General features: G+C 49.0%; 1 protein-coding gene across 4 annotated transcripts in view; it reads left to right on the forward strand.

Moving 5' to 3' along the window:
* Nucleotides 1-25,627, forward strand: part of EHMT1 (euchromatic histone lysine methyltransferase 1) — a 145,121-nt gene that overhangs the window by 109,195 nt on the left and 10,299 nt on the right. For all 4 annotated transcript variants that reach the window (XM_041723837.1, XM_041723836.1, XM_041723838.1 and 1 more), the window contains exons 13-21: nt 687-860; nt 2,044-2,126; nt 3,164-3,270; nt 8,648-8,770; nt 15,538-15,639; nt 17,305-17,409; nt 23,501-23,655; nt 24,592-24,759; nt 24,929-25,073. In XM_041723837.1, the coding sequence (XP_041579771.1) occupies nt 687-860; nt 2,044-2,126; nt 3,164-3,270; nt 8,648-8,770; nt 15,538-15,639; nt 17,305-17,409; nt 23,501-23,655; nt 24,592-24,759; nt 24,929-25,073 (1,162 nt within the window). The remainder of the gene's footprint in view (nt 1-686; nt 861-2,043; nt 2,127-3,163; nt 3,271-8,647; nt 8,771-15,537; nt 15,640-17,304; nt 17,410-23,500; nt 23,656-24,591; nt 24,760-24,928; nt 25,074-25,627) is intronic.

Consider the following 25,627-nt stretch of genomic DNA (forward strand, 5'->3'; position numbering starts at 1 on the left):
TCAGCTGCTCTGGAGATGTGTCTTTAAATGCTGAGCCCTGCTTGTGTGTGTGTGTGCAGGCACAGCCCTGCATCTGTTGCATACGAGTTTACTGTGAAACCTTAGGTTTAGCTGCATGCATACTGCATTATATTTTGATAGCCCTATGAAAATGAAAAAAGATGTTCCTCTTTTAAGGGAAGGGTTCATTTTGGGAATATATAACATAGTAAATATGGCACTGATATAGAGAAAAGTAAAACTTCATTGAAGGCCATTTAAAAGAGCCTTGAATTATATCAAACTAAATACTGACAGAAGGCCAGTTCCTTCTTGTTTTTCTGTGTTAACCCTGCTAATCTATACATGTTGCATACTTTGAATCAGATTTCCAGGAGCATTTCCTTTCCCTGGGGAGAGCAGAGGGTTTGATAGCTCCAGCTGGGAACCTCATTTGCAAAAGCAAACTTGAACAAGGTTCTGTAATCCTTGGAAAAGCCACCCTTACTTTGAATGTCACTTTTTTTCTGGGAATTTACTTCTGAACGGACTGAACAGAACAAGTCTGAAGCTGTTTTCATGCTCAGAAGAGCAGCATAGCTGGAAGGGTTGGAGGAAATCATTTTCTGTGTTTTCATTGGTTTCCACAAGTAGCAGTTTTTCATGTGGCTAAAAGTGAGTGGGTTTTTTGTTTCCTTCCCTTAAAGCACTGCTGGACCCCCGCTGCTGGAAGATGGCAAGCCACAGAGTACAGCTCCCCAGGCAGCCGAGGGCTTCGACCTCACAGGGCCAGCCGGGTTGGGAAAGCCAGCCCCTGGCCTTTCGCAGGGACCAGGGAAGGAGACCTTGGAAAGTGCTCTGATTGCTCTGGACTCAGAAAAGTAAGAACCAGTGTATGTTTTCAGACGTGGCTCAGGGCCTGACCCGCTGACATCTGCTCATCTGGACATTCCTTCCTTCAGGTTTCTCCTCCCTCTGTGTCAGCCACTGGGCTGTTTGCGCCCGTGCATCTTTAACTCCCCCAGTGCTTCCAGTATGGCCACAGTGCATTCCCAAGGGTCTGTACCCTGTGTGGCACCCCTGAGGGTCACTGGGCTCCCCTGCAGGGTTAGGGGGTGTTCCCAAGGAGGTCACTGTAGAATGCTTCAGCTTTTTGATTAATGTTGTTCATCCAGGACAATTCATATATTTTTATACCATTTCAGGAAATTATTACAAATTGTCTATTACATAAGAGCAAAAGGTGACTTCTTTGAAGTTATAGGTGAGGACAGTCCTGGTGAGCCTTTTGTACACATTTCCCCTGGATATTGTTGACCTCTGGCATTGACCTCTGGACATAAGTGCAAATGCTGCTTGGCTGATTCCTCATCTGTGAAATGAAGGGTTGGGTCAGGTGGGAACTCCCAGTGGTGTTGCCCTGTAGGATGGCCCTAGGTCTGTAACCTGTGAGCCAGGCAGGTGCCTTCTCCCAGGGAAGCCCACCAGCCTAGCTCACAGGGCCTCAGGCCAGGCCACACCCTCCCTCGGGGCCGTGCGCCTGTCTGCCGGCAGGGGTGTCTTTGTGGTACTCTTACTTAGGGGAAGCTCAGCGTTGGGACTCATGGCCGAGTTGCCCGTAGCATCCATTCTGTCTCTAGCCTCATCTGAGGCCCTGATGTTATGCTGACTTTGTGTCCACCAGCCACGCTTACCAGGCCCAGACCGCATCCTGCTGAAGGGGGCGGGCTGGGCCAGGTGTGACAGCACTGCCCCTACCACCTTGGCCTCCCTTGACCCCATGCTGCAAAGAGATGGATCATTGTTGTCACAGTATGCAGAAACCTCAGGAACCATTCTCCTGTTGTGGGTGAAGAAGATAGTTGCTCGTTTCTGTTGTTTTTTCCTGTGAGATGCCTGAGCCTGATTACTTTGGTGCCCTTGACCCTGAGGCATCCGCAGGTAGATGTCATCCAGGCCTTCCCATCCTACAGAGTGCTTCTGTGCGTGTGTATGTGGTGGCCAGTGAGCTGGGAGCCAGGGTGGGGTACCTGATGGTCACCGCTGTCCGTGCTTTCCCCCCAGACCCAAGAAGCTTCGCTTCCATCCGAAGCAGCTGTACTTCTCCGCCAGGCAAGGGGAGCTGCAGAAGGTGCTGCTCATGCTGGGTAAGCGGCCCGTCACTCCCACTGGGGGTTGGTGCCTGTCGCTGAGGCCCAAGGAGCAGGTAGTTGTTTGTTACCTTTTCTCAGGAGGTGGGTCTCATTTTTTTTCCTCTTTATCTACTTCTTATTTCTCTGATCTGCGCCCACTGGTGTTCATCCTGTGCACCATGTTCATACTCTGTTATTCGTGGCAATAGAAATGTTTTTATGAATTTCTCATTTTAAAAGAGGAATTAGGTGTATGATTAAATTAAGAGAAAAGGTAGACTCAGAAAAAGGAAGATGAGTGAGCTGGGGCCAGCTGTGGGTGGAGCAAGATGTGCTATACTCATGCTATGGTTGACATGCCTGCTGGTGCTCTTAGACCCTTCCCAGTTCTGTTCTGGCCAAGGAAGGGGCAGTATTTCAATTCCAAGTTCACAGCTCGAGGCTTTGTTTCTCTGGGCTCAAAGGAGTGATTAAAAATCCCTTTATTTGATAACCAAAGAAAGTGAACGATTTGTTCTAGAAATGTAAGTTATTCAGTGTTGACCAAAATGGCAGTTTTAATTGCTGAGGCAAGGTGGGGTTGCCTGGCTGCTCTGTGCTGTGGCTGGTCAGCCAACTATTCGCAGCAGGCCTGCCGGGATCATGTGTACCAAGCCACGTGTGTGCACAGCTGCCCTGTGGGCCTGTTGCCTGTGTACTCAGCAGCTGCTCCTGGCCTGGGAAAGGCTGAGAGCAGGAGTGTTTGAAAATGCAGAAGGGACCCCAGAGAAAATCTGGGAGCCCCTCCGTTAAGGGTGGTGAGGGAAGGGGTTTATACTGTGAGGTGACCCCTGGCAGTGGGCCACCTGGTGAATTTTGTGTGAAGCTGGCATGCTTCCTTTTGTGTCTCATCAGTGCACTTGGAGCCTGGCTTCCCTCTTACCTACACACAGGACAGTATCGTGCGGTGCTGGTTCCCAGTGGTCTGTCCACTCAGGCCTTCATGACCTCTCTGATGTGGTGGGAACCAGAGGCTGCGTCCAAGATAATCAGTGAAACCTATTTGTTTGCAGTTGACGGAATTGACCCCAACTTCAAAATGGAGCACCAGAATAAGCGCTCCCCGCTGCATGCCGCTGCGGAGGCTGGGCACGTGGACATCTGCCACATGCTGATTCAGGTCTGCACTACTCTCCACAGAGCCCTCCACCCACTCTCTCTCATCTTTGTCGAGTAAAATAACATGAGATTTATAGTCTGAGAGCTAAAAGTCAAACAGTGCATACTGACTTCCAGAGAAAACCCGTTTCTGTTCCTCTATCCCGGCTGTCAGGCCTGCGGCTTCTCTTGGCGTTTACCAGTGTGTTGGACAATTATGTGCTGCTTATACTGCACTCTTTTGATTTGCTGTCTTTGTTTCCGTTTTACATTGGTTTTTAACATCAGGTACTGACTGGGGAGCGTGGGAAGGCTCAGCCCTGGCATGCACCCCCTCCTTCCACCAGTCCTCCTCGATTGATGGTGGCTTGTGCTGCTGAGGCAGTGGGGGCCCTGGGGTTGGGCATGCACATCAGTATTCCCACAGCTGGCTGTGGTGCATACCAGAGCAGCGATCTTGTGCTTCTATGGTCTTTGGCCTCCTGCTGGTTCACGCCTAGCCCCCCGAAAAGACGGCGCCCTGTCTCCGTGGCACCCGGGAGCCCTGCTGTGCACTCCCATGCCCTCTTCCTCTGGGACATCCCTGCGCAGACCCTGGCCTATGTTGGGTCCACTGTCTGCTGGAGACAGTTTCAGGTGGATCCTTTATGTCTGGATGTTTCAGGAGATGTCCTTGAACCCGTTGGTCTGAAATTTCACCATGATGCAGCGGTCTTTTGAGTCTGGGGTGTGTCCTGTTGACTAAGCATTCATGTGCCTCGTTCTGGGGTTTGTGGGTGCCACCTGGGCATGTGTTTCTGGGCCCACCCTCCAGAGCCCCTGCTCCCACATTAAGCTGTACGGACTCATTCTCTGGTCTCTGCGTCCTGCTGCGCTCCAGCTCTTTCTTTCCCGTTCCTCCCCAGGCAGCGTTCTCGACCTCACCCTGCAGCTCCTTTGGGGTTGTTGAGTCTGTGCTCAGACCTTGAGATTCCCAGTCCTTTCTTGCTCCCTCAAAGTTCCTTTTTTGTACCTCTGTTCTTCCCTTGTTTCTTTGAAGATGATATGGTAATTTTGGAGTTTTATGCTGCTCTGTTCATTTTGGTATCATTTTTAAAGTTTTCTTTCCTCGAATGCCTGATGATTCCTGCTTGTTCATATCTAAAGTACTAAAATGCTGATGGAAGGTGCTGGCCTTGTCTCCATTGGGTCCCCCACAGACACTGCTGTCTGGAGAGGGGTGCATGTGGCTGCCTCCTGCGTGTGTCTCTGTGGGAGCCAGGGGTGTCCATGGTGGGGAACCCGAGCTGCTCCCCCCCTCAGCCTGCCTGTGTCTGTGTTGACCCCATGGCTTCTGCTGGCGCATCCCCGCTCTCCCAGTGTGTTTTCTTACCAATATTCTGACCGGTGCTGATGGAAGCGATGGCTGTGGGCAGAGCAGGACATGACCCCATTGATGTTTGCATTTGTATTTTAGGGGAGATGCACCATTGGTGTAGATTCCTGGCTCCATCTCATGCCAGAGAGCCCTGCTTGGACGTGTCTTGTTAAGTAGCATGTTGCTAGATTTTTAAAAAGCTCAGTGTCATCATCTTGGTGTTTTAATAGGAACCTTTAGTCTAGATAATATTTACTGTAATTTTTAGCATTTAAGTGTATTTCTGATATCATACTGTTGTTTTGATTCTTAGTCTTTTCAAACACATACATTTTTAAAAATCTCTTTGTTGCCTTCTTTTGGGTTGATACTTGTTTTGTTTCATCCTTTCTCTTTACTCATGTGGAGGTTACATACTCTTTTTTTTCTCACCTCCAGAGGTCACTCAGTGGTCTATGTGCAGGTGTCTTAAGACGGACAAGATGAGGGAGCTGTGGATGTTGAGGGAGGGAGGGAGTGCCTCATACTACCTTGGTAGCTTGAGCCATTTTGGAGGGAGCCCCCCAGAGGCCTTGGGCGTCAGTTTAAGAGAAGGCTAGTAGGACTTGGGGTGGCTGAGAAGGTTGCTCAGAGTGGTCACACAGCAGTCGGTTCTTGGCGGTGACGGTGGTGGGCAGCTGATCCCATGGAGGAGGAGCTCACTGGAGAGAAGCCAGGGGCAGCTGGCATGGCCATCAAGGCAGTGACCATGGGTGCTGGTTAGTGCTCTGAAGGAGAGGGCGGGGGGCAGCACTCCAGTGGAATGCCCTCTTGTCTCCGTTCTGAGCCGCCGCAGAAGGCATGGATATGGTTTGTGCTTCTGCAAGGGTGGCCTGGAGGCCCAGTGCTGTGTGGAATGGTGGCAGGGCAGGGTCGCCCTTGATGGTCCTTTGTGCTGTGTGGGGTTGGGGTGGGGGCTGCCCAGGCCTCTCCTCAGCTCACACACCAGTGTGGGGGCTTCATGGGAGACATTTCCCTGGACTTGGAATTCTAGGTTGCTGGTTGTTTTCTCTCACTTCATTTAAGGCATGGTTCCACTGCCTTCTGACTTCTGTGCGTTCTTTTGAGAAGTTTGCTTGTCACTCTTGAAACGACCTATTTTCTCTTTGGCCTTTTTTTTTTTTTTTTTTAAACATTAAAGTGTGTATATGTAAGATGCATACAGGAGAGTCCTTAAGGTATAAGTATTCTGTTAATAAATGTCCCTAAGTGGTTCCCACCTCACCCTGGGTCAGGACACAGTCCTGCCCACCCTCCCGGAGGGGCGGCTCTCACCTGAGAGCCCATCTCTACATCTCTCCGGTTTGACCACCGTACAAGCACTTTCAAATCATGAGACTTACCTGTGTCTGCCTTTATGTTCATTGAGTCACACAGTAAGAATTCTAGTGTGTCTGCTTTGGTCCCAGTCCTGCCCCTGCCACCCCCAAGTCAGTCACTGTCAGGGAGAGTTGAGGCTACAGGAGCTCTGTGTCTTAAACTGCAGAATAAAATGTTATCTCCTGTGGAAGACTCTTTCTAGTGTTGTTCTCTGAGACCCTCTGCACTGACCTGATGTTGGGTGGCCCGGGCTGCTCACTCCCTGAGCTTGGGAGCCTGTGATTTTGTGTATTTTCCTCCTTCTAGGACCTGAGCTGCTTTCCTGAGATTCCCCAGGAAAGAGGTGGAGTGGGTTTTCTAGTTTGTCCCAAATCCAGGGGTATTGTTTCTTGGCAGGTCCGCTTTGCTGGGGTGTCTCTCACCCCACACCGTCCACTGGGTGGGCTCTGGTTCTACGGCCTCTCTCCAGCCCCAGAGCAGCACTGAAGCTGCCGACTGCTGTTACAAGCTCGCAGCCTTCTGTGTTCCTGTGCTGTCAGGGCTGGGGAGTGCTCCCTCACAGCCAGCATCACCTGTGAAGAGCAGTTTTGAGATCTTTCCATCCTGTTTCATTTTCTTCCTGAGGTCTCACTGAAAACAGCTCTTACTTCATTTGGGGCCCAGCCCACTGAGGTGTGGCATGCCCTGCCGCATGTTGCTTTTTGAGTTTAATTGACAAATGGCAGGAAGTATGTGCTGCTCAGGCACTGAGCTGCATTCCCTGTGCTCAGAGCTGTGCTGATCACGGGTGAACATCCAGCTCCAGGATGGCATCCCAGCCACTGGTCACTCACAGCAGCTGCCTTATCCTAGATCCAGGCACATGTCCCCCCTGACGGGTCACCTCCATCTGCTCCCCAACTCTCGAGTGCCCATTGTCCTGTCCTCCTTGTGTGTTACTGCTGGGTCTGAGCTCGCCATCCACCTGCTGAACTTCTAAACGGCTACGTCATGAGCCTTTGAGGGGTTTTCTAACAGGAAGGTGTGCTCTAATCATCACAGAGCCTGGAGGGGAGGGACAGAGCCACACCTGTTGCACAGATCTCTGAGCCTGGGGACCTGCCGTGGACTGCACATACCTCACGAGCTGCATGCACACACCTTGCATATCCACACAGGGTCTTGCACACACTGCATGTCACGCAGGGAGGTTTTGGGGAAGATGTGGGGGTTGGGGCCTGCCTGGTGTCTGGCCTGGAGTCTGTCCAAAGTTCATCCTGCTTTTCCCTTAAGACCCACTTCCCTGTTCTCACCATTGTCTCTGGTGGGAATCCTATCAGTCAGTGGGAATTCCCCAGTCAGGGAAACCTGGTTTGATGTCTTCTTTGTATTCTCCTTCCATCTCAGGGTTCTTGGGGATTCTTTGGTTTTGTCTCTCGGTCTTCCCTACCTTCTCCTGGTGATGATCATTTTCTTCTGGGCCAACTTTTGTGGTGTTAGTTCTGATTGTCTGTGTGTCCCTGGGAGGACCTCTGAGTTCTTGTGTGGAGCTGGTCACTTGTTGCCCTTGATTTTGGACGAGCACCCTGGAAGTCAGTCGTGGATCCTCAGACCTGTCCCTGGGAGTCAGGGCCTGGTCCTCTGACCCCTGACCTTGCGTTGGTGCCTGATCTTCAACTCTGCCTGTGGCCCCCAGCCCCATCCTGCCCTCTGGAATTTGCCAGAAGTCTCATTCAGGGTTCCCTGAACTACCTCAGTCCCATGGTTTCCCCATGCAACACTCTAGGTCTATTTAAAAATATTGTAACTCACTTTGTTACTTTTGTTTTTAATTGTAGATAGTAAGATTTTCCCAGTATTTATTTTATAAACTAAATGCTAGCTTTTGGTACATCGGTCTAAGGAACTAGACAGTTTTTCCCCCATGGGAAAGGGTTTTTAATTGTGAGGGAGCGGATTTGCTTACAGCACACAACACATTTTAAAGTTGGAGGCTACTTAAGTTTCACACATACTGGAGTTTATCTCTGTGTCTTTTCTGGACCACTAGCTTTCCAACTTTTTTTTGTTGGAAGAATTAGAAGTTGCTTCAAAATACTTAGTACTGGAAATCAGCTTAAAACAGCCAGAAAAAAGAGGTCAGTGAGTCAGGGTGTCCTTTGGTCACTGTAGACCAGGTCACTGCCCATCTGCTGGCTCTTGCAGAGCAGCCTCCACATTCCTCCGTATCACTTTTCATTTCTTTCTTTTTTTTTCTTAAATATTTTATTTATTTATTCATGAGAATACACAGAGAGAGAGAGAGAGAGAGAGGCAGAGACACAGGTAGAGGGAGAAACAGGCTCCATGCAGGGAGCCTGACATGGGACTCTATCCCCTGTCTCCAGGATCACGCCCTGGGCTAAAGGTGGCGCTAAACCGCTGAGCCACCCGGGCTGCCCTCACTTCTCATTTCTTAAAGGTATTGTCACTAACGTGCTGTAAACATTTTCTGTCAAGAAATGCTCGTGTTGAACTGAAGGTTTGACAGTAGTAGAGCAGTCATGTCTTTGAATTTGGTTCTGAAGACTCCGTTGCAGTTACTAGAAATGATTTTAGCTCATGAGATCTTTCTGCTTGCAAGTGTTGGGAGCATCTGAGTACCGGGCGGGGGCTGCAGCAGGAGCTCTCTACCTACACACGTGAACTGTCCTGGTTTCACTAGGCGGGCGCTAATATCGACACCTGCTCAGAAGACCAGAGAACCCCACTGATGGAAGCAGCAGAGAACAACCATCTAGATGCAGTGAAGTACCTCATCAAGGCCGGGGCCCTCGTGGATCCAAAGGTACGCTCCCTGCTCAAAATCACACCCCTGGTTTGTATAGAAATTTCTCAGAAAGATAAACAGGGACCACTTCCTTGTTGAAATGTCTTCAAGAATTGGTAGCCATCAAACATCCATCTCTTTGTCTGGAAGGAGCTCTTAGTTCACCTTGCCTGGTTACTGGTTTATGTGAGAAAATACTAGTGAACTTGATCCTCTGTGCCTCACAATAGACAAAGGGACGAATAAGGAGCTTGCTGTGCAGAGGTCTGTAGCTTCCTTCATTTTTTATACTTTTCCTCTTCTGACTTCCACTTGGAGCAATTAGCACCCCCCCAAAGCTTCCAAATTGGGAAAGAAAAAGTAAAATCTCTGTTCATAAAAATGGCATGATTTTATATGTAGAAAACCCTAAGGAATATACGCAAAAATCTGGAACTAATAAATGCATATAGAAAAATTATAAGATACAGAATCAATACAGAAATATCAGTTGTATTTCTGTACACTTGAAGTATCCAAAAAGGAAATTAAGGAAACAATTCCAGTTATAATAGCCTCAGAAAAAGGACAGGCCAGGTGGCTCAGCAGTTGAGTGCCACCTTCAGCCCGGGGCCTGATCCTGGGGTCCCAGGATTGAGTCCTGTGTCGGGCTCCCTGCATGGAGCCTGCTTCTCCCTCTGCCTGTGTCTCTGCTTCTCTCTCTCTCTCTCTCTTTCTCTCAGGAATAAATAAATAAAATCTTAAAAAATAAAAAGCATCAAAAAGAGTACAATATTAGGAATAAACTGGACCAAGGAGATGAAAGACTTATACAGTGAAAATCACAGAACATTGCTGAAAGAGATGAAGGAAGACCTAAGTACATGGAAACATGTCCCGTGTTCATCGACCAGAAGACTGATCATCATCGAACTGCGAGCACCATCCGAGGTGAACCCCAGAGTCTGTGCAATCCCTGTCAGAATCCCACGGCTATTGTGTACAGATAGAGGAAAACCAGTCCCGAGAGGCCTCCAGATCTCAGGAGACCCTGAACAGCCAGACGATCTTGCAGAAGAACAAAGCTGAGGCCTCTAACTCCTTGACTTCAGAATCGACCACAGAGCTCCAGGAATCCACGCAGCACGGTGCTGACGTGAAGACAGACATACAGATGATGGATAGAATGGCCCAGAAACAAACCCTCATGCATATACCGTGGTTTTTGGGGATGCCAGGACCATTCAGGGGGAAAAAAGGGAAGTCTTTTTAACAAATGGTGCTGGGAAAATGGGATCTCCACATGGAAAAGAAATGTTTTGGGCCTTACTTTACATCATATTTAGATAATAACTCAGAATGGATCAAATAACTCAGAATGGATCAAAGACCTGAATTTAAGACCTACAACCATAAATCTCTTAGAAGAAAAGATAGAGGAACATCTTCATGATATTCATTGAGTCTAAGCAATGACGTCTTGGATAAAACAGTAAAAGCACAGATAATAAAATAGATAAATGTCTTCAAAAATAAAAACTTTCATGTGTCAGGGCACCTGGGTGGCTCAGTCGATTAAGCGTCTGCCTTTGGCTCAAGTCATGATCCTGGAGTCCCAGGATCAATCCTGCATCAGGCTCCCTGCTTCACCTTCTGCCCGTCCCCTACTTGTGCTTTCTCTCTCTCTCACTCACACTATCAAATGAATAAAATCTTTTAAAAAAACAACTTTCCTGTGTCAAAGGACAGTATCTAATAATGAAGAGACAACCCACGGAATGGGAGCAATAGTCATAAATCCTAATGGCAGATTCCTTTCTAGAATATATAAAGAACTCCTACCACTAAGTAGCAAAAATCCAACACAATTCAAAAGTGGGCAAAAACTTGGAGTAGCCATTTCTCCAGAGAAAAGTAAGTGGCCAATTAGCACATAAAAAAATGCTCAGCATCACCAGTTATCAGGAAAATGCAAATCAAAACCACAGTGAGATGTCACCTCACGTCCCTTGGGGCAGCAGTTGTCTAGAAAAGGGAGATAAGTGCTGGCAAAGATATGGAGAAATTGGAACCCTCATGCATTGCTGGTGGGAATGTCAAATGATGCAGCTTCTGTGAAGACAGTTTGATTATTCCTCAGAAAGTTAAACATAGAACTACCACGTGATCCAGCAATTCCCATCCTGAGTATTTACCCAAAGAAGCTGAAAACAGGGCCATGAATGGTCTTTGCTCCCCCATGTTCTCATCAGCATTGTCCACAAAGCAGGAAGGTGGAAACAGTCCAAGTGTCCACCCACAGTGGGATTAGCAAAAAGTGGTCTGTGTGCATCATGGGCGTCCCTCAACCTTAAACGAGAAGGAAGTCCCCAGCACAGGTGATGTGCTGAGTGAGACAGGCCGTCCCAAAAGGACACATCCTGTAGGATCCACCTGTGTGAGGACCCAGAATCAAACTGAGAGACTGGAAGTAGGTTAAAGGTTATGGGGACAGAGTGGGTATCCCTCTTTGTGGGCACCCGGCTTCCATGTAGGATTGGGGTGGTGAGGGCTGCACGGCAGTGCAAATGGGATCACTGCCACCAGATCAGACACAATCTCACATTACGTACAGGTGTGCATATGTAGCCACAATAAGAACATGAAAGTGATCTTGTCATCTTCCACGTTAATATGTATTTTTCTAATAAAAAATTTATCATACTGTTCATAGTAACTTACGAACTTTTTTCTATCAAATTATCATTTTTTCTATTATGAAATACTGTTTTATAACATTATTATAAATGTTATAATATTTATATATATATAAATATATTTCAAGTGGGTATTTCATGATGCGTTGTTATCCCTTTTAGTCAGATTGGCTTATTGGTTAATATTTATGTTTTTAATTTTTTTTTTAAGATTTATTTTCAGAGAGAGATCATGCGAGCATGTGAGCAGGGGGAGGGACAGAGGGAAAGAATCTTAAACAGACTCCCCAGTGAATGAAGAGCCCAGCATGAGGCTTGATCCCTCGACCTCAAGATCACGACCTGAGCTGAAACCAAGAGTCAGACAATTGGAGGAGCCACTTAGGTGCCCTTATGTTTTCAGTTTTCATTTTACACAGTGCTTCAATTAACATTTTTTTTTAGCCAAGTTTTTGCACATGTCTGATTTCTTTAGGACATATTTCTCAGTGTGGAATTGTTAGATTAAAATATATAATCATTTTTAAGGGTTTTTATATTTCTTTCTGAAGTCACCAAGTGTCAAGCACTCTTCCATCTGCTCTCACCCGTGGTGACTACAGCAGGTTTTATTTATTTATTTATTCATTTATTCATTTATTCATTTATTTTAAAGATTTTATTTATTCATGACAGACACACAGAGAGTGAGAGAGAGGCAGAGACAAAGGCAGAGGGAGAACAGGCTCCATGCAGGGAGCCCGATCGATGTGGGACTCAATCCTGGGATTCAATCCTGGGACTCCAGGATCATGCCCTGGGCTGAAGGCAGGTGCTAAACTGCAGCCACCCAGGGATCCCTATGACAGGTTTTTAAAAAATATTAACAGTTTGATGTGCAAAAATGGTTACCTATTTATTTGTCCTTTTACTATTTAATCAGCTTGTCTTAAAAACACTTCTTGGTATATAGTTACTTATATGTTGTATGAATATTTTTTCAAACTTTAGTCTTTGCTTTTTTTCTTTTCTTTTTTGCAATCTGGAAACCTTTATTATTGTGTAAATATTTATAGATAACTATCACTCCTCTTTATTATCATGGGCAGGCGAGTCCCGCATTTACCCTGTTCTCTGCTGGGGCACAGATTTCCAGCCTCGTCACAGGAGTCAGTGCCCAAGATAAGCAGAGACAAGAAGGTTAGTGTTCAGGGATTTATAGAAGCAGCTGGAACCTGCAGACAAAGGACCCAAGAAGTATCAGTAGGTCACGGGGAGCAGACATCTGGAGGGGATGGCTCATGGATGAGCTTAGCTGTAGATGGGTACAGTAGAAGAAAATGGTCACTGAAATGGAAGACTGGTCATTAAGATTAGTCTGAAAAACAGGTTGTAGGACAGTTTCCAGCTGACATGTAATTGGAGTTCCCAGAAAGAGGGGAGGAAGAATCTGATAGAAAAAAACAATGGAAAAATGGTCACAAGCTTCCCAGATTTGGTAAGAAAGAATCTGTAGATCTAAGAAACTGAGCAAACCTCAGACTAGATAAATATAAAGAATTACCACACACGCATTGTGGTTGGACTATTGAACTGAAAACAAAATCTTAGAAGCAGCCAAAAAACAGCACATGATATGTAGGTTAACAACATTACAAAACAATCACCAACTTCTCATCTGAAACAATGGAGAAAGAAAACAAAATTATCAGCCTAGAAGGCTGCAATCAGTAAAAGTAACCCTCAAAGAATAATTGTGGAATAAAATACTTCCAGGTGAACAAAAGCTGGTGGGATTTATCAGTACCTTGGCTTAACAGAGGTGTGAAAGCTGCCTAAAAGTCAGCCCAGGAACACTGCGTAGGAAGAGCTTCTATTTTCTTTAAATTTCCTGAAAGACAAAGGCTGTTTAAAGCAGAAATACCTTTACGAGGTGGAGTTCCTGCCAATTTAGAAGTAAAATGTGGCACCAACAGCACTGGCAGGAGCCATTGAATGGAATCCTGCTGTGGGAGGATCAATCTGAGCAGACTGATGGACTGATGACGCGAGTATCATCATCTCCAGAGAAGGTACAAAGAAAATCATTGAAGAGAAATAGGAAAGTTCAGGAAGATCTAGTAGAGGAAATGAAGTGGAATACAAAGCAGTGTTTCTGTAACTACAGGCAGGAAAAGAGACTGAAAACCGAGTGGAAGAAGAGCCCTGCCCTGTCCAGGGGGACAGCATGCCTGAGGACTGAGCACGCCTGAAGCCACTGTATGCTGCAGGTGTTCACGTCAGTGGTCACACAGGTGGATGGGAAAAGGGTGGAGAACATGCATCATGCAAGTGGTGAACTTTTAGAAGAGGTAAGGTCATCTTTGTGGTTCTAGCATAGGGAGAGATTTCTTCAGTAAGACATAGAAAGTACAGAAGTGATTGATAAAGTCAGGTGCATTGGAATGAAGAGTTTATGGTTAACAAGATGTCACAGCGTTCACAAGAGGCAGGCTACACACTGCCAGAAGATACTGTGATATACTGGCAAGTGGTTAAGGAAGTCCCACAAACAAAAGAGCTCAAAAGAAAAATGGGCAAAGAATGAACAGCCCACCCCTGCTGAGGCAGCAGACACAGGGAAGGTGCTCAGCCTTTTGAAAACCACCCTGAGACACCACTGTGTGGCCCCTGGATTTAGTGGAGTGCCCCTGCCCCCAGGAGGAAGTGCTTCTCCTCAGCTCTGGGATGCGTGCACGGGCGAAGGTTCTGCGGTACTCAGCTCACCTCCGAAGAGCACAAAGTAAGACAGCTGGGAGCACTGGAAAATAAGGCAGGCCCTTACACCAGCAGCCATACATTCTTGTATTTATCATACAATTAACATTTTAAACAGCAGTAATACAGAGTTAAAGTGTGTGGGTTTTCTTGAGAAAAACAGGTTTGCTGACTAACTTCAGACTTGGTAAGAAATATGTTAAACAGTGTGTGAAAATCTCAGATTACTGCTCAGAGAGTCAGAAGCAGGGAAGCAGAATGAATAAGGAAATGTGGTCAGCACAGACAGTAGTGGGAGGTTGGGGGGAAGCAAAGAGAGACCTGCAAGGGGAATGCAGTGGAAGTGTGTCCAACTGCGTGCAATGCAGGCCCTCAGGTTGGCCTGGGCCACACATGGTCCTCCCGCCCTCCGAGTCTGTCCTGGAGCTTTCCGGGTCTGACTTCCTCCATGGACAGTGGCTGTTGTTTTGAGGTACTTTAATTAATGAGATATATTTAGCGTGCTTGAGGAAGTCGAGCTAGGAGCTAATGGAGAGATGTGCCAGCAGCCACAGGAGGCAGGATGCAGGCAGGATGCAGGCAGGCAGCCGTGGTGTGTGTTGAACTGCAGGGCAAACTGCCCCGTTCTGGGCCCCTGCTCTTTTTGCCATTTATTGTTTCTAATTCTGTGGCTTATGGACAACGATGACTGGATCCCTAGCACTGGTCTAGACGTTCATTGGCGACCCATACCTCATAGAGGCCCTAATGGGCAGGTGGTCCTCTTGTCACGTGAGCAGTGCAGGGGTTCTTTTGGAGCAGAGGGACAGGACGCTGCACCTGGCCATGTCAAGAAGCCCAGGTATGCCTCAACCTGCCTGGACCATGGGGGAAGGAAGGGACATGCGGCTGACACAATGTACCTCCAGGTATGAAAGATGAGGACTCCTTGCCACCTGAGGCCTTGCCCCATTGGTGTTAGGGGCTTGGAGTCTATAGCCCAGTGGGTGGGGCTTGGGCCTCAGTTGTGCGACCTTTGAAAAAAATTCCATCCTTCTCTGCCTGGGTTATCATTCTATTTTTTTTTTTTTAATTTTATTTATTTATGATAGTCACACAGAGAGAGAGAGAGAGAGGCAGAGACACAGGCAGAGGGAGAAGCAGGCTCCATGCACTGGGAGCCCGACGTGGGACTCGATCCCGGGTCTCCAGGATCACGCCCTGGGCCAAAGGCAGGCGCCAAACCGCTGCGCCACCCAGGGATCCCCTGGGTTATCATTCTAGAAGGCACATTCCTCATGTGGGGAATAAAAGGCCACCATGGTCACGTGTTCAGGCCGTGGCACGCTGTAAGTTGTGTGATTTCTCTGGCTCTAAATGGCATTTATGTTGCAGGATGCAGAGGGCTCCACCTGTTTGCACCTCGCTGCCAAGAAAGGCCACTATGATGTAGTTCAGTATCTGCTTTCCAATGGACAGATGGACGTCAACTGTCAGGTAAGCCACAACCTCCATGTAGACACTCCACTGGCCGACTGGTCCCTGACCCTTCTTCTCTGTAGCAGTGCTGGCCTCCTGCCTGTTCTCTGCAGCTCCCTTGCAAGGCCTTGGGAGGCGTGGCCTTCGTGCCTGGCTGCTGCCTCCCCTTGCTGACCGCTGGCTACTCTGAGAGCTCCCACCTATAACAGTCTCTGTACTGCTGCCTGGCCAGAGATTTGGCTCGGGGCATCTGCCTGGGCTACCTCAGCCTCCAGGTCTCGGGCCACATGTGACCCCCTGAGTGGGGTCCCTGACCACCTGTGTGCCAGGTGCCCTCCCTCCCGTGGCACTGTTGTCCCTCCTAGGGGCTGTCAGGGTTCCAGGGCGGGGTCTGGAACCCTGTGGGAGTCACCCCGGCATGAAGAGGTCTCATATGCATCTAATGGGTGACTCAGGAGAGCAGATGAGAGGGCTCCCCTCCCACTCGCTGGGACACAGACTCCTCCACTCCCTGGTGACTCTCTGGGCCTAGGACGACGTTCTTGGCCCATATGTTCTACCCCTCCCACCCCCCTTCAGTCTGGCTGCTGCTTCCAACTCAGCACTCTGGGAGCCAACCTGGCAGAGACCCTCCTCAGTGGCCTAGAAAGGCAGTTCCCTGCCATGTGCCCCTGCTCTCACAGGGTCTGCACGCTCGTGCTAGACCCCTTCTCCATTTCATCTTCTGTCTCCCATTACTTTGAGTCTTATGCGTTTCTTCATCTGGCCTGGGCTGGGCCGGCTCAGCTCTCTGAGGCGGGCTTGTCCCTGCTCTGCCCCTAGTGCCCAGGTGGTGTCCACAGCAAGCTTGCAGGGGCCACCCCACTGTAGTCACAGAGACTGCATGTCTCCCAGAGAGAGGTGATGGCAGGGGGTATAGGAAGTTGTTTGAGAGTTGTTGGGGAAGGTTGTGCTTTCTGCCACCAGACCATGAGTTGGCAACGTGATACTCATTTCCTAAAGAGCTGCCTTTCTCCTGGTTTAAATAAAACTTCCCACGACCACTGAGTAAGGAGACAGGCCTGAGTTTATGGAGTGGAAGAAAGCCAGCTTGTCAGAACCATGACAGACCCTGTGTATGGGGTCAGCCTGGGCAGGCGTTCTACTTCCTGCCCTTCAGGAAGAAGCAGGAGCTATGCACGGTCTCCATCAGTCTCCTGGGTGTGGACACCTGTCCGTCTGCAGTTCTTGGCAGCTGCTCTTGCTTCAGGCTTGGGGCTTGTCTGTATCCCTGAGGCCTGTGCGTCCCACCAGCCAGACTTCTGGTCTGTAAGAGATGGTCTGGTCAGCAGCATTTCTTGGTCCTCACATGATCCAAGCAGGTGTGTTCTGGGGTACCAAGGGTGGTCCTGGCAGTGCCTGCCCACCGGTCTGGAGAGGACCGAAGTCACCTAGTGGGTCCATCCGTCCCCCTTACAACAGAGGATCTAATTCCATCTTGCACTCATGGAAATGCCCTGAGCTGGGTTTCCTCATACACCAGATGGGGACTGAAACTGGCTCCCATCTCTTGGAGCCATCGTAGAACTCTTGAGTGAAATCATGCTTCATGTTACTTGTCTGTAGGAACTATAATGGATTTTGGTGTATTTTTGGTGTGGTTTTTGTTTTTTTTTTTTTTGTTCTGTTTGTTTTTGAAATTAGGATGATGGCGGCTGGACGCCCATGATTTGGGCCACTGAGTATAAGCACGTGGAGCTGGTGAAGCTGCTGCTGTCCAAGGGGTCCGACATCAACATCCGCGACAATGTGAGTCTCTCTGGCTGTTGCTGGTCCTAAGCTCCACCCAGGGAAGTGGGTCTTGGAGGAGGACGGAGGGCTCAGGGTGTGCAGAGTTGACAGCTGCAGCTCTGCCTTCATGTTCTGTTTTCAGTGGCCCCTGGACCCATTGTGGTTCCCTGGGATTGTTTTGTGTGTTGGCCAATTGCTGGGTGTAGATTGAAGGGAAATCTACCTGCCCCTTGGGTGGTACCTGCCTTTTTAGAGGCATATCTGGACTGTGATTGTGTCACTGACTCCCATGTCTGTGATTGAGACCACAGAGCCCAGGGCACACCCCACACCTGGGCAAGTAGAGGTGTGGGCACTAACTTGTCCTGCTTTTGCTGTCTGGGAAGGAAAGAAAGGGACCTACCATGTGCTCAGACCAGGACAACTTGTGTTGATGGCTAGTTTTGAGAGACAAATTTGTTCTTAGAAAAGTGTTTTGGGGCCAAGGTCAGAAGACTCACCAGTCCCTCTGGGAGTAATACTCCAGCCTGTGTATCAGACAGCAGGTGACTCTCGTTAATTTAAAAGGGTGTTTCTGGGAAGGTCTTTGAGGACCTGCCCAGGAACAAGGCAGAGGGGCAGGGGTCCCAGGGTGGACAGACACAGTGTGCCCTTGCAGAGCCCTATCTGCTGAGTCACCAAAAGCTGTAAATGGAAAATGTAGCTACAAACTCATTAAACTGATAATGGAATAAAAAAGGCAGTTGACAGTAAGACATTTCTCAAGCACGCCATTCAGTATCGTGGGAGTCAGTGTACCCAGGATGGGGAGCAAATGGTGACTCTTGGTTCTGAGCCCCTGAGTGGGACAGGACTGTCCAGATCTCCGCTGCAAATATCACTTGGTCACTTACTGTGGCTGCTCGGCATTGGGACCTTTCCCTGCATCTGTGAGCAGTTCCTGCCCTGAACCCAGGAACAGCAGCACGCAGGCCGGCATCTGGACTTGTGGCTCAGGCGTGGAATATTTCCATTAATGTCCCCAGAGCCAATATCAGTACGATGACACTGCCCTGCAAGAGGCTAGGGGCCCCAGGTCAGCTGTGGTCGGGGGAGAGGGAAGCAGTATGATGAGGTCCAGCATAGCTGTGGCAGGGGGATGATCTGCCCTGCTGACCCTTCCTGGCATGTCAGGAGCAGCCTCCTTCAGGAGGAGTGGTTGTCGCGATTGCAGCCCTGTGTCCTTGGTGGGTAGGTGTCCTCTCATGCAGCTGTCAGGTCAGGAGCATATGGGTACGTGGGCAACACACAGCCTCACAGAGTCCAATGGGTGTCAGCGCTGGTACTGGTCGTGGTCCTCAGGAAACAAGAGACTTGATTAAATTGCATGTTTGTTCCTATGACCAAGCAGCTGTATAATTTCACCTTATATTGTGACACCTTTTATTGGTGTGAAGTGGGAGACTGCACCATTGAAAGTGTACAGTTAGAGGAGTGTTAACCCCAGATACCGTCACCTCGTCAAGACTGGTCAGGACACTCACTCTCAAGTTTCCTCCTGCTGCTTCATAGCCTCCACCCACAGCTCTGCTTTCTGTCACCGAGTTTGTGAGGTTGGTTTTCCATAGCTGGATCCTTGCAGTGTGGATGTTGCTCAGACAGCATCAGCCTGGGAGTCACTATTGCTCATTTGTCCTTCACCTGGTCGTGGATTTTGGCTTTTCTGGGTTCTGGCTCTTGCCCACAGCTGCTGTGGACACTCAGGCATGTGTCTTCATGTGGGCACATGTTGTCATTTCTCTCCCATGAAACCTGGGTCACCTAAGGAGGCTGCACAGCTTCCAGAGTGGCTGGGCCTAAGAGTCATATCTGAGGGCGGCTCCTTCACACCCTCCCCAGCACTTACTGTGGCCAGTCTTTGTGTTCTTTGTGGGCCGGGCGGTTTCCGGTATGTGTGTGTGTGTGTATCTGTTCAGATCTTTTGCTCATTTTTATCAGATCATTTTTTCTTATTCTTTATTTTGAAAGTTGCTGTATATTCTGTTTGCAAGTTCTCTATATCAGATGTTTTACTAGCCCTAACAACTGTTTTTGAGAAGCAGATGCTTTTTAATACTGAAAAAGTCCAGTTTATTAGTTATTTTCTACCTGTGGATCATGTGTTTGGTGTTGTCTTTAAGAAATCATTGCCTGACCCAGGATCCCAAAGACTTTCTCCTGTGTTTTCTTACAGTGATTGTTTTGCATGAGGATGTCTAGACATTCCAGCCCATCTGTCTAAAAGCTGTCCCTTCTCCACAGAACTGACTCTGCCCCTTTGTGCACATGTGTGCGGCTCTGTCCGCTGTGCCACATGCATCTGCCCCTGTGCCTGTGCTTGCGCTCTCAGTGAGGACAGAGTGCTGTGTGCTTGCCCAGGCCTCATGCTGTTGCTCTGAGTTGTGCGGATACCACAATACGTTGTCACATCGTTTCCACCATCGTGATCTTTTGGGAACACTGTAGTGAGGAAAGTCTCAAGTCTCAGCACCTGCTGCCACCACTTTCTTTGCTCCTTATTCACTTACTTAGGTCCTTCAGTGCAGGGTCACTTTTCTTCTACACATAGGACTTTGTTGTGTCCTGGGGCGCTGGACTGCCCCTGATGAGTGCCTGCAGATTCCTTATCTTGCCTTCACTTTTTTGGGGAGGTATTTTGTGGGTTTGCACTTTGGTCAACAGCTTCTTTCAGTACTTCATGCACACAGCCTCCCTGTCGTCCTCACTGACGTGTTTCCCGCAGGGAATTCTCGGTGGCACCTTGTCTTTATTTCTAGATACAGTGCATTTGCTTTCTTTTGGCAATTTTAGGATTTTCTTTTTGTCACTGGATTTTAACAGTTGAATTATGATGCGCCTTGTGTCACTCGCGCATGTGTCGCACCTATGAGGTCACAGCTTGTGAAGCCTGCGTCAGTGATGTTAGGGTTGGGATGTCAGGTGCAGACCCCTGTCCTCATTCCTCCCCAGAGTGTTTCTGCCTGGCCCCCTTCACAGGGGCCACTAGCTCTGTAATTATCAGGTGGCTGGAAGGTGTTCCCAGCTCAGTGATGCTCTTTTCATTTTTCTGAATCATGTTTTTCACTCTAGTCACAATTTAGCTGGTTTTACAGCTGTTTTGCTGGTCTTAATAACAATTTTGCTGTATCTTCAAGCTCAGTAATTTTTTTCTTTATAGCCTATAACGGTGTTAGTCTCATCCAGTGTGTTTCTGTCAGACATCGTGCTTGTCAGCTCCGGAAGTTTTATTTGCAACCTTATGTTGGTGCCAGACATTTTGGTTTTACCGAGCTGTGAATTTCTGTATTTTCCTGGAAAAGTCTTAAGCTTTGTTCTGGGTGCAGCAAAGTGGCTTGGAGATAGTCTGTTTTGGGTTTTGTTTTCTAGGTTTGTTAGGTGCGCTCAAGCAGGTCTCAGCTCTTTATGCTTCAGCTTTGGAGGTGTGTCTTGGAGGTCCAGGATGGGAATGTCTGATCTCCAGAGGCCTCTTCCCAGCCTTACCCCTGTTGTGTGAACTCCAGCTGCCTTAGCCACTGGCTCTCACTTCCTACCTTTGAACTTCTGGTCTCTCCCTGTGCTGCGGCTGGATCTCAGGACAGTGATTGGACAGACCCAGGCCGTATTTGTTTCTACTCTCAGGGATGTAGCCCTTCATTGCCTGGTGTCCATTGTTTCACACATTTTTTTTTTTGGAGGGGGTAGATTTTATTTATTTGACAGAGAGCATAAGCAGGGGGAAGGGCAAAGGAAAAGGGAGAAACAGACTCTCCACTGAGCAGGGAGCCCGACGCAGAGCTCCATCCCAGGACCCGGAGATCATGACCTGAGCCAAGGGCAGATGCTTCACCGATTGAGCCCCTCAGGCTCCCCTATTTCACATATTTTGACTATTTGGCTCTTTCAGGCAGGAGGGTAAATCCAGATGGTCCCTCTGGCCTGGTCTCTGCTAGAACCAAAGTGCTGTCTGTCACTTCAGATGTGTGGGTCAGGCCTTTTGTAACCCAGCAGGCAGATGTCAGCTAGTCTGGGACTGCATTCCTCTGCTAGGAGGAGCCTAGGTGGACACAGACAGTCTTAGCGTGTGATTCTGGTTATAAAATAATAGGTCCTTCTGATGAAGGAATGAAAAAAGAGGCCCCTCAGGAAACCACCTTTTGTTCTGGAGCTTGCAAATGTATGGAAGATGGAAAGATGAGAGGGATAGCAGGTGTCCCGGTGCAGCCTCCAGGAAAGGAAGCTCCAGGCAGATCCAGGCTTTTCAGAAAATACTGAGGCTGACAGGAGCCCATGGTGAAGCCTGTGCTAGGGGCTAGACGCTGTTTGTGAACAGACAGGACCACACAGTTTGACTTATCTCTTTGCTCAAGTTCATTGGGCCGCAAGCATTGGATGCACTCCGATTGTCCTCAATCACTGGAGCGTTCTAGGGGGTTCTGTGGGTTGGGAAGGGGGCAGGATTGAGGCATTCAGAGTCACATAGCCAGCATATGGGCTCCATGGGGACTGATGTGGGCGCAGCTGGGCACGCAGTGCGTGGGACTCTGCTGGTGGGGGGGGCCTGGAGTGGGCAGCCAGGCTTGATTTCAGTGGTGGCTCCTGTGAGGTACTGGGACTTCAGCACATTCTGTCTGCCAGGAGAGCAGGAAGTGCTTCCAGGGCCACAAATGTGCACCTCTAAGCGCTTAAGCCTCGAGAGCGTTTAAACCCTGAGAGCATGTCAGGAAAAGAAAGGGCTAAAGTATTCAGTGCCTCGAGTCCACAGGAAGACGGGAACCACCTGAAGGTCATGACCATGAGCTAGTGGCCTGCGCTGCAGGGGTGGGGTCAGAGCAGCTTTCACATTTGTCCCCAGGGTGGTTGCTTCACGGCTATGTCATGGCTACTTTGTGCTCATTTCCCACCTGGCAAGGCCACATGTTCCCTATACTTACGTGTGTTCCTCATCGGTCACACAAGTTTTACATTTTTATTTTATTTTATTTTATTTTATTTTATTTTATTTTTATTTATTTATTTTTTTAAATTTATTTATTTATGATAGTCACAGAGAGAGAGAGAGAGAGGCAGAGACACAGGCAGAGGGAGAAGCAGGCTCCATGCACCGGGAGCCCGATGTGGGATTCGATCCCGGGTCTCCAGGATCGCGCCCTGGGCCAAAGGCAGGCGCTAAACCGCTGCGCCACCCAGGGATCCCAAGTTTTACATTTTTATACCTTTTGTGTATTTGTTTTCAAAATTACAGTGTAGTTTATACACAGCACAAAAGGTTTTTTTTCTAATCTTTGATTTAAAATGATTTCCCTACTCCTACTGTCTCCTCTCTCAAATCAGTCAATCAATCCTTTTTAAAAGGGGAGTGGGGCACCTGGGTGGCTCACAAGCTAAAGTGTCTGGATTCAGCTCAGGTCTTGATCTCGGGTCCTGGAATCGAGCCCCACATAGGCCTCCCAGCTCATCAGAGAGCCTGCTTCTTCCTCTGTCCCTCCCCCTGCTCGGGCTCTCTCTCAAATAAATAAATCTTTAAAAAAAAAGTAAAAGTTTTATTTTACAGGGGTTTTTATGAAGTAAAATTTTAGTGTGATCAAATTTGTCTACATTTTATCTTTTAAAAATCTTATACAAGTGTTGTCCTGTTTTGCAATTGTACTTTGTTACAGAGTGAATATAATTTTAAAAAGTAGATAACTTGGGGCAGCCTGGGTGGCTCAGTGGTTTAGCACCACCTTCAGCCCAGGGCCTGATCCTGGAGACCCGTGATCGAGTCCCACATCAGGCTCCCTGCATGGAGCCTGCTTCTCCCTCTGCCTGTCTCTCTGCCTGTCTCTCTCTCTCTCTCTCTCTCTCTCTCTCTCTTTCTCATGATAAATAAATAAAATATTTTTTAAAAAGTAGATAACTTACTCCCAAATGTTACGTTAATAGTGTGCTTAGGTTGGTCTAATTTCAGATGATTTTTTATTCTATTTTTAAAATACTCAGTACTGTGATTATGTTACTTTTATGATGAAAACAAAACAAAAAAGGAAGCTCCCTCAGCACTCAGATGGGTCTTTGCTCTCCCCTTGGTGTGCTGTGCCGTTTGTCTGTGCAGGAGGAGAACATCTGCCTGCACTGGGCTGCGTTCTCGGGCTGCGTGGACATAGCCGAGATCCTGCTGGCTGCCAGGTGTGACCTCCACGCCGTGAACATCCATGGGGACTCGCCCCTGCACATTGCAGCCAGGGAGGACCGCTACGCCTGTGTCCTGTGAGTGGCTCTGCTGCATGCAGCCCCTGCCAGACTCCTAGGGTGGGGGCGCCCTGGTGCCCCAGGTCCTCCCGGGGAAGCTTCTTCCACAAACAGCCAGAGGCCTAGGGGTCCCATTCCACATGTGAGGTCAGTCTGGTTATTTCTGGTTCAGGGAGGATGGTTGTTAAGAATCCCCAAATACATAGGTGAGTGTGGAGATGAGTCTCACCTAGCACCTCTCATCAGAGGGGAGGGGACAGGCCCCTCTGGGACAGGTTCAGGAGGGACAGAGATGTTGGTGTTTACCACTCGCCACTCTGAACCCCTTCCCGTTTCTCATATGGGTGAGAGTGGGTGCGGTTGAGGTTCTAGGGAGTCATCCTCTCATGAGTGGGTGCGGTTGGGGTCCTGGGGTCCAGAGTGGTCCTCACTCTGCTGTCAATGGAAGCTCTGGGTGTAGGGGACAGGACCTCGGGTCCCTCCATCTCACCTGGAAATGAGGGGGAGCCCTGCTGTGGGCCACACGCCCACTCAGACTGGGACCATGGTGGCAGCTCGGCAGAGAAGGTTGTGCGTGAGGCCCTTGAGTGGGGCTGGGTGAGCTATCCCACTTCCAAGTGGATCGGGACCCTGGACACGGCCAGCTCGTGTGGTTTACCTGCTTCATGCTGGCCCTGGGCGTTCATGAGCCTCTGAATGGAAAAGCCAAGAGCCCTCAAGTACCATCCCCTTGTTCTTTACACACAGTTCCGGACCAGAAAAAAAAGGACTGATGTAGTGTGTTCCTGGTGAGTCAGGGCAGGTCTTTCTAGAAGCACTGGTCAGCAAGCTTAATACCAAGATAAATGATGTGTTCCTTTTATTTTTACTGACTGTAATCATTTTGTAAATCTCATTCTCATGTCTTTTAAATTAAGGTCTGAATGTTTTATTGGCTTACATTTTTCCTTTTAGCCTCTTTCTTTCTCGGGATTCTGATGTCACCTTGAAAAACAAAGAAGGAGAGACGCCCCTGCAGTGCGCAAGCCTTAACTCCCAGGTGTGGGACGCGCTGCAGATGAGTCGGGCGCTGCGAGATGCAGCTCCCGACAGGCCTGTCCCAATGGAGAAGACCGTGAGCAGGTGAGGAGACCACTCTGGGCCAAGGGCTGACGGACGGGGCTTGCAGAGTTGGAAACTAAGGCTTCCCTCCCAGCTGAGGCCACAGTGCCTGGCCCCAGGCTCAGCTGCTGCTCTGTGGGGGGTGTTGCTTATCACAGCAAAAGGTAATGTCCCCCCTTCCCGGTGGCAGAGACATTGCTCGAGGCTATGAGCGAATCCCCATCCCGTGTGTCAACGCTGTGGACAGCGAGCCGTGCCCCAGCAACTACAAATATGTTTCTCAGAACTGCGTGACGTCCCCCATGAACATTGACAGGAACATCACCCATTTGCAGGTCAGCTGTGGTAGGGGGTGCCGGCCCCTGGGGCTTGGGTCCACAGGGGTTTCCCCCAGAAGACCCAGCCCTCACAGTGTGTGCCTTCCACTGATAAGTTGAAAGGCAGATAAAGATTCTTATCTGAAATGGATCTTCCTGAAAATGGATCCCGATCCCGTGCTGGGTCCCTGGCCCCCAGAGCAGTGCTGATGCCCCCTGGTGAGTGGTGGTTTGGGGACCACACAGGTGAGAGGAGCCTGTGCAGCACCAGCTGCTGAGCTCCTCTTGGAGTGATGGCGGGCATGCACCCGCAGGCAGGGCTGTGGCTCTCTTGGCCTTGTCTTTCCCACTGAGTGGCTTGGCCTCAGTTCTGGGCCTCAGGATTTCTGTCACCCAGCCCTGCTCTCGGCCCCACGTTGCTAACCACCCTGCCTCCCCCTTTCCCTTGGGCTCTTCATCCAGAGCCCCTTGTGCACGCTCTTCGTGTCTTAGTGGCTAGGTGTCTCCCGCTGTGTGCCCTCTTCCTCGGGGACTGCACGCCCCTTGGTGTCCTTGAGAATGCAGATGTTAGA

The sequence above is a fragment of the Vulpes lagopus genome, chromosome 12 (assembly GCF_018345385.1).
Source record: "Vulpes lagopus strain Blue_001 chromosome 12, ASM1834538v1, whole genome shotgun sequence".
Classification (NCBI taxonomy): Eukaryota; Metazoa; Chordata; class Mammalia; order Carnivora; family Canidae; genus Vulpes; species Vulpes lagopus.